Source organism: Melanerpes formicivorus, unplaced genomic scaffold (genome assembly GCF_026170545.1).
Source record: "Melanerpes formicivorus ecotype bairdi unplaced genomic scaffold, bMelFor1.0.p_v2 SCAF_8, whole genome shotgun sequence".
Lineage (NCBI taxonomy): Eukaryota > Metazoa > Chordata > Aves > Piciformes > Picidae > Melanerpes > Melanerpes formicivorus.
In genome coordinates, this window is record NW_027142360.1 from 12,949,732 (window position 1) to 12,963,005 (window position 13,274).

At 42.5% G+C, this 13,274-nt stretch overlaps 1 protein-coding gene across 7 annotated transcripts in view; it reads right to left on the reverse strand.

Annotated features, from left to right (window-relative positions):
• Positions 1–13,274, reverse strand: part of DGKI (diacylglycerol kinase iota) — a 207,621-nt gene that overhangs the window by 167,358 nt on the left and 26,989 nt on the right. For 3 of the 7 annotated variants that reach the window (XM_068142171.1, XM_068142170.1, XM_068142169.1), the window contains exon 1: positions 76–354. The exons of 3 other annotated variants lie outside the window; for them this stretch is intronic. In XM_068142171.1, the coding sequence (XP_067998272.1) occupies positions 76–164 (89 nt within the window). In that variant the 5' untranslated portion in view covers positions 165–354. Of the gene's footprint in view, positions 1–75; positions 355–13,274 lie in introns of those variants that run through there. One more of the 7 variants, XM_068142172.1, reaches the window with a different exon arrangement.

A 13,274-nucleotide genomic window follows, 5' to 3' on the forward strand; every position in this document is an offset into this window, starting at 1 on the left:
CAGCAGTCAGACAAGACTGGCCATTATGTCACTGAGAAGCTTAAAATTCAACAGTTCCTGCAAGAGCCCACTTACCAGCTATCCAAGGAGCCTGGCATGGATAACTCACACCTGTTTTGTTTCCTGCTGTTTTTGCAAAGGAAATCCATGCATCCCACATTCATAATTTCCAGCAAGAGGAAAAAAAAAATATCTGAAAGTCCAGCACCTCAGAGAGCCAAGCTACATAGGAAAACAGAAAGGTGTCCAGTTTTTGAGGCAATCTTCTCCAGTTTCAACTCCTAAGTCCCCACCTCTGCCTCCCACCACAGTATGTCAAACTGAATTAGGGAAATCTAAAGCAGGAGAAAGAAGAGCAGTATCAAAGGCTAATTCTTGTGAAAGAAATGGCGCTTGCAAGCTGGTCAGTGAGAGTCTGCTGAATGATGTATGGCTACGTGGGGAGCACATATGTGCACACACATGCACACAGACGTCAGACCCTTCCTTTGGAAGTGGATTAGGTGGCAGATGGTGTCAGAACCTGAGCTGCTGTCAAGAGCACAGTTCACGCTGTCCTCCTCCCATACGCTTAGAGAGCAAAGCCAAGCCAAGCCATCAGAAAAAAAAAAAAAAAAGGCTGATAAATTGCTGACAATCAGCTTTGTCATTGGCAACCAGTGGAATGACACCCCTTCGCTTGTTCCCTTCTCCCTTCAGATTCCTTACAGGCAAAATCCTCTCTGAAACAGAGATAAAAGAGGAAACAAATGGAGACGTGCAATATCCAAGCACGAGAAATATCAGAGGCTCAGTTTTTCACAAGGAAACTAGAACCTACTATTACCAACCCAAATATCAGAAGCCAGGACAGAAAGGGGGGAGGAGAACATCCAGCTTAAGGTCTATTAAAAGCAAAGGAGAAAAAAAAAAATAGATAAAAGGAAAGAAAGAAAACCCCACTGCCTATGATTGCCAACACAATGAAAATAAATGAGAGAAATAGCATTTGGGAGGGATGTACCAGCTGAAAGCAGTCACAATGACTTTGTGCAGGCACCACTGTTATTAATAATTATTACAGATAATAAGGGTTTTCAGGCTGAGCAAAAAGATCTTTTTTAGTTCCTAAAACCATCTCTCCCTGCCCTGTCACCTACCACACACCCCCCTTTTTCTCTCTCTACTAAGCACCTGTTTTACATAGCTTTCCTTGTATTATCATTAGCTTCATGGATAATTGATAGCTGAGCTCGTCCAGCTGATGCTAAGAAAAGAATGACAAGGTAGTTCGACACATGCCTGCTAAAAATAGAAACACAACATGGCCAGCTTTGCCAACATCTGATGATGCTTTCCCTCCTGGGTCCTAAAGTCAGCTAGTTTCTGAAAGTCAGGGAAGCAGGGAGCAAGGTAAAACGCTTTCAATTAATTTTGCAGAGATTGAAGGGATAAAAATGGGGCTTTATATTTTTATGACATGCTAAAAATAGCCACTTTATGAAACCCTTGGCATAGTTTGCAAAGCTCAGTATGAAATCTTTTACTTCCTTTTTCAGTTGTAACCACAAAGCTCAAAATATTTAGCGGGTGCTGAGGTCTTTATCAGTAGGGCTGAAAAGGGTCATGAGAAGATCTCTTTGCTGTGTATAGTGCATGGGAGCTAGACAGAATAAAGAAACCAAAAAAAATAAAAATCACTATTGCACTAAGCCCCCAAAGGGTACCTGCAAAACTTCAGTGCTCATGCTCAGGAGCTCCGAGGGTAAAGACTGTCAGTTGGTGAGTGCAGGAGAATCATAGCTGCCTCTGCATACATGGCAGGAGGCAAAGACTGCCTCAGGCACTGAGTCAGCAGCAAAACTTCCAACCTCCTCACCAGTTGGTTCTAGACACTTCTAGGACAATCCCCTGACCTGTCCTTAATTGAATATGCCAGAGGTAGGCTTCCAGCTGGTAAAAATCCTTCATTTTTCTTGGCTTAGGCCATCCTTGGTCTCTAAAGACTGGGGGAAATACACTGTTCCACCGTGCAGTTGCATTTAATTACACATTCTTGCTGATGACCTTCCTCACTGTCACGCCCAGTCCTGCAGTTACCTTTGCCAAATTAACCCAGACTCTCACTCACCCCACCACATGGCTCACCTCACCTCCCAGCACAGCCTGCAGGGCATGTAAAGAACAATGTGCCTGTTAGAGCAAACTGCTTTTCAGGAACAGAATGGTAGGAGTTGGAAGGGATTTCTGGAGGTCATCTAGTTCAACACCCCTGCTAATGCACGTTTGCCTAGATCAGGTTGCACAGGAAAGCATCCAGGCAGATTTTGAAAGTCTCCAAAGAAGGAGACTTCACAACCTCTCTGGGCAGCCTGCTACAGTACTTCATCACCTGCAAAGTAAAAAAAGTTTTTCCTTAAGTTCAGGTGAAGCCTCCTGTGTTGTAGTTTGTCCCCATTTCCCCTTGTCCTATCTCTAGATATCACTGAGAAGAGCCCAGCCCTATCCTCATGACCTCCACCCTTTAAATATTATATTAATTTACAAGATCCCCTTTCAATCTGCTCTTCTCTAGGTTAAAGACCCCCAGATTTCTAACCCTGTCCTCACAAGAGATGCTCCAGTTCCCTAATCATCTTCACAGCCCTCCATTGGGCTCTCCAGTAATTCCCCATCCCTCTTGAACTGGGGAGCCCAGAACACAATGCTCCAGGTATGGCCCCACCAGGGTATCTTCTGCCTTTGAATCAGGGAGAAGTACTTTTCAAAACCTTCCTTGGAGTATTTCTGCCTCTGGCTTTGGAAGTCAGGCACAAGCACGCACCAAGCATTTTGTCCTCCTTTTACAAAAAGTTACCCCAATGCAGTGTAGGTTCCAAAATTACTGGATCCTAGATTGGGGGTTATCTTTTTTGTCTTAGTCACTGGGTTCAACTGCACTTTGCAGATCATATCTATTTTTATATTTTTTTTTCTAGTATAAAATGCTTATTTCTGGAAATTCTTAGTGCTTTCCTTCTACAAACACTAAATAGGCTGCTTCTATCTGCCAGATGTCATTCACTGACAGCCAGCTAAGCTTCATCAGTACAAATAAGGCAAGCAGCAGTTTAAAATTCCTCCTGCCTAAGGAAAGCAGCTGCAGCCAAGTATTTGCCCCAGCACATGCTGAGGTATCAGCACTGATTTTGTCCTTGCAGTAGCTGCCTCCCTTTTCAGAGCTGATAACACATGCTCAGGTCTTTCTTATTTCCTGTCTTGGTGGTAATCTCAGTCTGAAAGCCATTTTACACTGCGGGAGTACAGCAATGTGAAAACAACCAACCATTTGTCCTAATTATCAATCAGATATTGAGATGGAGAAAATCAGGCATTTCCACTAGAAGAAACCATTTGTCTCTCAAAGTTTATCACAGCAAAGCTGTCATCATGGGCAGACAGTGCCCAGTCATGACACAACAAGCTGTATCTCATACCACAGGGAAGGAGAAAAAGAGAGCATCAGCTAAGCCTCCATGCCGCTCTGTGACAGGCAGCCTGCACACAGTAAGAACAGTGGCACAAAGCCACCCAAGTTTGAGAAGTGGGAGGAGGACATTTTCTTTAAAAAGCTCCAGAGATGTGCAGAAGGTTTCATCATGAGAAACTCGTAGCTTGAAGCTATCAAAAGAAAAAAAAAAGCTGTGTCAGGAGCAAAAGAAAAGCCTTCCTTTTATAAAATTGCTTACCTAGCCAGTGCTGGAGGGCAAGCACACCAGGGGGGGAAACAAAGAAAAATCATTCAAACAGTTTTGCCAGCCAAAAAAATACACACCAAAATGGAAGCTTTAAATATTTAATGCCCAAAACAAACAAGAGAATTTCTCAAAACAAGACTGCTGGTTCAACACAAACCAACAGCACTCATAATTAAGACAATGGAGGTTTTAAGTGCAGCTGGACTGCTATGAATTAGGGACAGGTAAAACCCATTTAGAGATTAAAAGAAGCAGGTTCACTTTTCAGTAGAAGAGAGCCAGGGATCAGGCAGAGGAGGAGTGACCTTTCCCATCTTTTTTACACTTGCACAAAGTAGTTAACACCATGAGAGAGTGGGAGGCAATTTAGCAAGGATCAGTGCTAGGAGTCTCAGATTATGCCATTATATTGAGACTCTGTAAAAGAAGAAATTAACCTTCTTTATAACTCTTTACTTACTTTAATAGATTTAATGGATGTCATAGGCTGGAGATATTGTCTTACTTTAATTTCTATGCTTATTGTCTTTGTTACAGTGAAAATTCACTATTTGAGACTTTGGGCAGGGAGCAATAGCACCGTTAATCACACAGTCAAATCCTCAGCTGCTTAACTGGTGTCTTGTCCATAGATACATGACTGAGGCACTCACCACCTCAAAATCAGGAATACCTTTCCCACAAGCTCAGAGTAGAAGTCACTGGGATTTTCCCACCGTTCTTTACAGCAGATGATATTGTGCTTTTCCCTAAGATCATCTAGGTATTTTTCACCCCCAGATTCCCAATCCTTACAGGGACCCAGGTGGGTGGCAATGTCTGACATCTCTCTTGCTGGCTCCTTGTGGCACAGAACACCTTGTTCTAGAAGGTCTTAATCTTGCTACAGGAATATTAGAGTTCTTTAGAGTTTGTGGTGTGAGAAAAGAGAAAGGGCTTTTTTCCCTGCAAATCCAGACTGTGCCAATTGTGATATGTTTACCTGTGATCACAGGGATGGGAAGCAGTGGCCAGTACAGTTCCATCCAAGCCTTCATCACCTTTTTGTTTGTTTTTAAATCTTTGTTGGATTTTCCACCATCCTTTCAAAACAAATTTAAAAGGATGTTTTTGATGGGCACACACACTGCAAACCTCACACAAACAGGAAGGTTTTTTTTTCCATAGAATTACCAAAGGTGTGACTGATCTCCACTTGTGTTCTGCCTATCACTGAAATTCTACATTTCGTGTGCAGCTCTAATAGCATACCTTATTTTACTTCAAATAGGCTTTAGTATCCAGAAGTTACTCCTAATTCAGAATACTGGTGCAGAGGACAGAGGAAGCAGGAGTGGAAGGTTACCAGGTGAAGGGAAAACATCATTTCCCAATGAAAAGGTAACTCAGTCAGAGGAGCGATGCACTAAAACCTGCTCCTGATAGTGACAACTGCTGAAAGAAAACTTCTGACTGGAGATCAGAAGGGACAATGTGAGAGATCAAATAAACTGAAATTAAGCTTGAGAGAGTGAAGGCCTGCTTAGAACATAGTCATGTCAGTATTAAACTTCACATAAACAGCTCAGTCTGACAGACTCTCTGTCTGGCTGCAGACCCCTGAGGCCTCACCTCATCTACCACTTAGTCTGACTCAGTCTTTGACTATTAAATGGAGATTTATGAAAGGTCTGGTAGGCAGAGGGGTTGAATGACTACAAACCCCCCTAGAAGAATTCCTTCAGGGTGCTTACAAACCAGAAAATGTATTTGGCACTTCTCTTTCTCTGACAGAATTTAGCCACAAGTGAGTGCCTAAGGTAGGCATCACAGCTTTCCTTAATACACTGTTTAGCAGGCAGACCAGAAAGAGGGAGAAATAATATGCCATAGGCTATACTCATGAATTCATTCAGAGTGCAGGATGCACTGAGGTCTGGTGTAGAAGTGGTGGCAGGCACATCACTGCTACTGAAATGCAAGTTTTATGGATCTGCAGGAGAATTCCATACACCCTCATGTTTTTTTGTCACTGCTGGCTATGCAGCTCAAGCTTACAGGCATTTCCCTAAACTCTGCCCTCCATAACTCGTCATAGCTGCCCTAGGGCAGCCAGGATGAGCAAAAGAGAATGAAAATAGATGACTTCTAAGATAGTTTGGCCATTGGTCACAGGGCAGACTGAGCATTATAAGTCATGTACTATATGGTTCATTCTGTCAGCCACTTAAGATACACAGATCACATCTGCCACTTGAGGATGGCATTAGCCCTTTCCACTGAATTCAAGTACTTAAAGTCAGGCTTTTGTATAAATTACTCCAAACCATTCATACTACCCAGCCCTACACATACTAATGGTATTCTGTGAACAGAAGGAAGAAATTAAACCCTAAATTTATGTAGCAAATATATGGGTAGAGGTGGGGTGGAGGGCATTTTTCTCAGCTTCTCAAGGCAGGCATACTCTGCAGCTGTGGAGGTATTATTTACCTTTGGGAAAGACATTTGTGCCCTGGCTGCCTAGCTTCATGTCTCCATGGGGCTTTTTACAGGTTCTAGGAGAAATACAAAGATAAAGTCTTTGGGAGCTCATAGGAACTTGTCAATCTGAGGAGTTCCTCTTAGCAGTGTCTACAAAGTAACCTTATAAGTACACCCTTGCTGCCTTTATAGTTTTTTCCCCTTTGGCTTTTTTTTAATTACTCTTTTTATTTTCCCACTTTTTTCCCCCCCTTCTTTTATATCTTTTTTTTTCCCTTGAGGTTTTTGATGTCCATAATAGTCTCAAATTAACCTTAGCTACACACAAAAACTTCAAAATTAATACTATATCTCTAAAAACCTTCCTTTACCTAGGTAATAAGATATTTTCTCCTCCTTTCCCTGCTCCCACCTTTTGGTATCCACCCCACACACCTCTTTAATTCAGTATTCTCGTTATACTAATTTTCTTTGCCTGCCTTCCCTCTTCCACCTTCTCCATTAAACCACCTACCTTCCATTGCCTTAAAAAATCTCTCCCTTTTTACCCAGTTCATTTCCTTCCCTAACCATTCCGCCCGTCCCTTTTTATCCTGTTCAGTCCCTACTCCTCCACCTCATTCCTACCCACACAGCATATATTGTGCTTTTCTTGCTCTGCCCCAGTTAAAACCTTCACATTATAATTTATTTTCCCAAATTATATTCAGGGGTTTGTATCAGTCTTCTCTAGGCTCACATCTCCTATCTTTTTCCCATCCATGTTCATTCCACATCCTAGCTAAAAGTAGAAAGGGTAGATAAGTCCTCATCTTCCATGTACTTACCTAGCCTGGAATGAACTATATAGTTTAGCCTTGGATAGCCAATGCTCATGAAACCAGGCACAGATTCTAGCATGCAACTCAAGCAACAGCTCTTTCTTGTGGGACAAGCTCACAACTTACAATTTACTCCATGAATACCAAAATCTGCCCAGTTTTGGATTTCACTAGCCAATTGATTGACAGACTCTCACACTCTTGCTGGCACAAGCTAGTGCATGTCTCTGTGTGCACACCCCAGGACAAGCAGGGAAAGATTCCCTGTGTCCTCTGCTTAGCAGTAACATGCTCTGATGGAAGCTCCATCAACCACCAGATGCCAAGGGACAAATACAATTCTTTCTCAGCATGAAGTGTGGGTATCTTTCCAGTAGATAGAAGGGCATGACAATAACAAGTAAAAAACAAAAACAAAACCACACAGAAAAAAAAAAAATCAAGAAAGTGAAATTGAACAAACAAAATCCAATTAAGGAAATCACTCAATCAACCTCCCAGAACTAGAGATGATCAGGGAGCTATTCATGAAGACCTCCACTACAGAGCCTTGAGGCTGTATAAGGATGGTTATTTTCCATACAGTGCTGATCTAAACAAAAGCTATACTTAACCTCCTTCAGCCTCCTCTCACTCCCAGAATCGTATGACTACATGCTTTGGCAGTTTAACTCCAAACAGAAAAAAAACACACTATCTGGTGAGAGATGTTTTCAGTAGGAGGTCTGGCATGGACCAGAGAACAAACACAAGCACCCAGATTTTTGGAGGACCATTGAATTAAAAAATAAATAAATAAATAAAAAGGAAATACTGATTATTAAAAAACCCCAAACCACCACCACCACACATACTAAAAACAACCAAACAAAAAACAAAGACCCCCCCCCTCCGAAAAAAAACAAAACAAACTGATGTTTTAAGTTTCTGCTGAAAGAGCAAGCTTACACATACATTTATTGGCTTTGATTATGAGATGGGATGGTCTGAAGGCCAGTGAAGAAAGCTGCTTTCCAGGCTTCCTCAGATGTAAGAGAAGGAGCATGGCTCCTAGGACCTCCCAGAGCAGGGGTGACAAGTAGACATCATATCCATAAGCATTCATTAATGCCCATTCTGCACTTGCCACTCATCTTCTAGGGCCCTTCTCTCTCATCTGCCATCTCCCACTCCTTCAGACAGGGAACAGAATTTAGGGCTATCTGTAAAATACTCTGCCTTATGACTTCAAGACCTAGCTACACTAACATAGAGAATTTGTCCTCTGCCTTTGATGCCAGTCAGAGAGAAATATTCTTCAGGATATGAGTTGATGATGCTGCTGCAGTTGGGATAAGGTCTTTTTAATCCAAAATGTTGGGGCCTTGTGCTAAACCATTTCATCATCCCCCCACCCCTCATCCTTGAGGTGCTTCTGCTGGTAGACAGTTGCCATAGGAACCCTAATCTTTATCTGTTTTGCTTGTCAAATAAACTGGCATTAGTAGTCTTCTTTATGGGCTGCTCAGTCCCTCTCCTCCCTTTAACTCTCCATCCCCAAAAGCGAGATCAAAAAGAGCAGAATGTTTGGCAACCTCCCTTTAACCCTCCACCCCCAAAAAAAGAGATCAAAAAGAGCAGAATGTTTGGCAACCCTCCTCTCCTCCTCTCTCCCTTTCTCAACAGAGCTTTTCAAGTCCAAAATCCACAATTTGGCAGAAGCAGCCACCATGATGCAGAAGTGTGCGTCATGCATGTGTGTTCTCTGGATTCAACAGATAGGAGAGAAAGGAGTGCCAAGACAGCAGCAGGTAGGACAACACAGCTTGAAAGCCAAACACTGCAATGAAAGAGACACCTAATCCAAATTATTTTAGATTAAAGCTTTCCCATGTCTCCTTATGGCACCTTCCACCTCCTGCAGTCTGCAGCATCAGCCTTGCACTACTCTACTACGCTTACACAGTGCAATTTTAATGCCATTACTGAGGGTACAGCCCCAGAAAGATGTTTCAGAGCTGAAAGCTGAAAATGGAAAGGAAAGCTAGCTAAACCCTAAACAAACGAAAAAACAAAGTGTCTGCAGTGGCCTAGAGCTTTTTAACATGAAGCATGTTTTATCCTTTCCATGGACCAGAGATCTAGGCCAGAATTATGTAGGTCACAAGCAAACTTTGTTTCAGCTGATCTTAAGCCAATCTTTAGAAGGTGGTAACTCCCACTCAGAGACATATTTCTTTTCCCATGCATTTGCTTGAAAGAGAAACAAAGAAATGAAGTGGCAAGGGATGTTGGGTGAAGGAATAAAGCTGCCTGGCTTTGTGTGCATGTGCAACAGTCTAACCATGCTTTCCATCTCTGCAGGCATGTTAAATGCAGAGATTCTGAAGCTGTTCTTCCCTTCATAACACTTTCTAGTGCAACAGATACCATCCAAAGAAAGAGTGATCCTACTTTGTTAATTTGCTTGGAAAGATCTAGAAAATTCATAGTGTCAAGATGGGAAAGAGCAGGCAAAAGGGGAATCTCAAGAAGGTGAACTCCCACTGCATGCAACACCAAAGCAGGCTATCAAACCAGCATCTTATTTACCTGAAACTGAAATAATTTAGGTAGTCCTTTGTTCATACCACAACAACAAAACAAAGCAAAAACTCACACAAGGCATCAGTTTCAGAATTGTTTGGACATACCTAGGGATTTTCAGCAGCTGTTCACTGGCATATGAATCATTGTCCTCATGGAAGATTTTGCAATGCTCAGGCTGCCTCCAGAGGATGAGGGCACAATTTTGAATGCAGCTGGACTGCTGATTCCTGGCCAATTCAAGTCTTAGATTGGCCTGCATGTCGCTGAAAGATCCAGCAGCTCTGACAAGTCACATCTTTCAAGGGCTGTTACAGTGTGTTTCACAAGTAGTTGCACTATTTGCTGTGCTTTGCGTATAGCTCTCTGCTTGTGCAGCACACACGGATGTTTTCACATTTCTGTTTGGGAGGACTGCAGCTAGGCTTCCCTACTGCTCTTTTAGAAGTATAATTTCTTAAATTGGCAGTCCTTTAATGCAAAGTTCAGAGTTCAAATATCCAACTCTACTAATGCAGACTATCCACTTTAATCTCTACTCTGCCAAACTGTAATTTCTTAGTATCCAAACCCTTTTGACATTCAGGCTACTTTCCACTCCCAGAAGGTTTTGAAACAACACAGAAGCAGCCCTGTCTGAGGACATTTATGCATGCAGGTGAGGCCCATAAATAGAAAGAAGAGACAAGTGAATAAAATAACATTAAGTAAAAGTTCACTCATGTTTTGGAAAAACAAGCAAACAAACAAACAAAACAAAAAAGCCAACACAAAGCCCTACTTTAAATTCATATGCCTTCTGTCATAAGTCTCTTTCCCTTGATAAATGTGGTCCTTATTCTTCAGGAAAGTAGTTTTTAAATTCAACCTAAGTGTCCTCTCCCTCTCCACTCTGCTTTTCCCATTTCTCCACGAGGGCTGCTTGTTTTGAAGAGGTGCATGTAGGAATCCCATGTGGCTTTGCTAGCCCCTTTTTAAAATGTATATTCAAGGCTGTCAGCATGCACAAATCATCAGTAAAACACTGTGGGGGTTATTTCTTCTTCTTCAATCCCCATGAGCCTCCCACCTCCAGTTGTGCTCATAAATTCCTAGCTGGACAACCTTAAAAAGAAACTTTAAAACAATAGAGTTTCTTCTGAGTTAGTAACTGAATTAGAAAGAGGTGGCCAGCAGCCAAGGGGAAAACTGTGCAAGATTTGTTCAGTGAGTATCTTTTGCCATTTATTTAAAATGCAACTTCCAGTCACTCAGAAGATTTGCACAGATCTGAAGTTTTCAAAACTTCAAGGTAAGCACAGTAATGGACTAGGTGGGCACTGCAAAGAGCTTGTGGGCTTCTATGCAAGAACTTAGCACATCACATCAGTTTTCCTTGCCTTCTCCTCCACAGCTCAGCCCATGCAAAACTTTCACAGGGTCTTCCTCAGTTTATGAATCTCTGCTGTGCTAAGACTTCGCTGCCACCACCCCCATTCCCCCAGTGACTCAGATTTATTAAGATAACTTCTTTTTTTCTAGTTTGCCACCTCCAGCACACTCAATGCATTAAGCCATATACTCCTGCATGTATGTAAAATCCTCCCCAACCACCTTCTCTCATCCAACTTCTCTCCTACAGTTTTGCACTCCCACATCTTGGGGTGACAGCATCAGTCAAAACCCACCCAAATGAGCTCAACCTTTACTTACACCCCTGGCTCCTCTCAGGCAGCTTATTGTGAGATGGTGCTTGTAGACACCAGCACAAACAGGTCTCAGGTAGCACTCTTCTTCCCTAAACACAGCTTTCAGCAAAGTCAAGGCTTGTGACATACAGAAAAACAGCCATGATTAGGCATGCAGTGGGAAGAGGTCACAGTCCTGTGCTACAGCTAAGCATATGTGCGACATAGGGGGACTGTACCCATAGGGTGTGTGGAGACCACAATCATGTTGTGCATGTCTTTGGAACCTACTGTCTACTTAGCAGAGCAAAGCTTTGTCTTATGCAACAGGAGGAATTTGTATATCATTAACAACTGCTTGAAGAAGTTTCAGGTAATAAAAGCTTTTCATCAGGTTTTACAACCAGACTGTGGATACTCTGTAGGCATTTCTTGGATGGCCACAGTAGACATAACTGGAGGCTGAGGCACAACAAGAAGAGAGTCCTTCCAGCCCCTGGGTGCCATTGCCTGTACTGGCAGTAGGACAACAATCTGCAAAGAAACACTGGCACCCCAGGGAAAAATGTTTTGGGTTTGGCTATTTTTTCAAAGCTGGGGATTTGCTCAGATTAACATCTCTCCTGCTGCACAGGGCTCTGCACACATGCTCATGCTTGCTTTTCTTCCTGCTTTTCCATGACCAGCAACAGGTGGGGAGGAGTGGGATGTGCATAGAAAAGGAGGACAGGGCGAGAGCAGAGAACATGTTCCTGACATTCAGGGATGTGTAGGGAGAATTGTCTGCCTGGACCAGAAAGAGACTGAGGATGCAAGAGGGCTGCCGAGCCGTGGGTCGCTTGGATAGGAATGGGGACAGGCTTCTAATTCTGGCAGCATTAGGTGGGAGTAGGGAAAAAGGCTGGGGAGAAAGTTGAAGCAGAAGCAGCACACAGAAGAGATTTTAAAAGGGAATCTGCATCCTTTGTACCAAACTCTTAAAATCATCTTCTGTCACCCTTTTGTACTCATTAAGAGACAGTGTTCCCTTCTGAAGCATACTTCTGCACGTCTTCATTTCAAAATGCTGGAAACCCCTCGAGTGAGGCAAATGGCTTCACTTTCTGTGAAAACAGTTTTTTGTTGCTTCCTTGATTTATACAGCTGTATTCAATAGGCACCACTTCTACTCTGACATTCAAGTTTGTCTTGAGCAAAAACTTCCAAGCCTAACTAATTTGTGATGTGCGTAAGCAAATGACCCTGCCAGAGACCTAAGAGAGAATTTGAACTGTGGCCCATTTTAAGTGAAATATCCTTTATTAATTGTACTACAACCCTTCCAACCACCTGCTCCAGTTGAATGGGTTTTTAATTTGGCCTGTACCAGCCTGCTTTGTGGATAACACGAGTTGGATTCATTTTGTTTCTCAGTCTGAGGCAGACGTACTGCATTTATCTTCAGTGTCCAAGTGTGCAGCATAAGCCTCATACATAAAACACCAGACAGAAACAGAGCTAGGTAGAAGAGACACAGGAGAAAGGTTGCCCTCTTCACTTCAGTGTTTTTTACTGGGATGGTTATTTAATCATCCAGAAAGTTGTTGGATTACTTTGCTCAAAGAAGTGCTTAATCACTGTAATTATGGGTCCTGATAACTGGACAGAAGGATCACACATTCACTATTCAGAGAACAGTTAATAAATCATCAGTAGCAGAGAGGCAGCAGCTAATCTGAGACACCTCATCTTTGAGCCTGAAGATGATGATGATGATATTCCTGCCAGGGGAAAAGATACTGACATCTGGACATATGCTAGCCTAGGCCTCTGTGATGAGCTGCCAATAAGTGCATTTTCTCTCCTGTTAATTATGGTGGTGTTTCTACAATGATGAGATGACTTGTGTGGAGAAGAGCTCTCGTTAGGAAATTGGTTCTATTGCAATTAACATTTTTGGATATCCAAATTTAACATCCTCCTTGAGCTTTCTCCCTTATTTCAGGATGTTTGTGATCAATCAAGTCCTGAAATAAAGCCAGAGATCCGGGATTCAGAGAGCA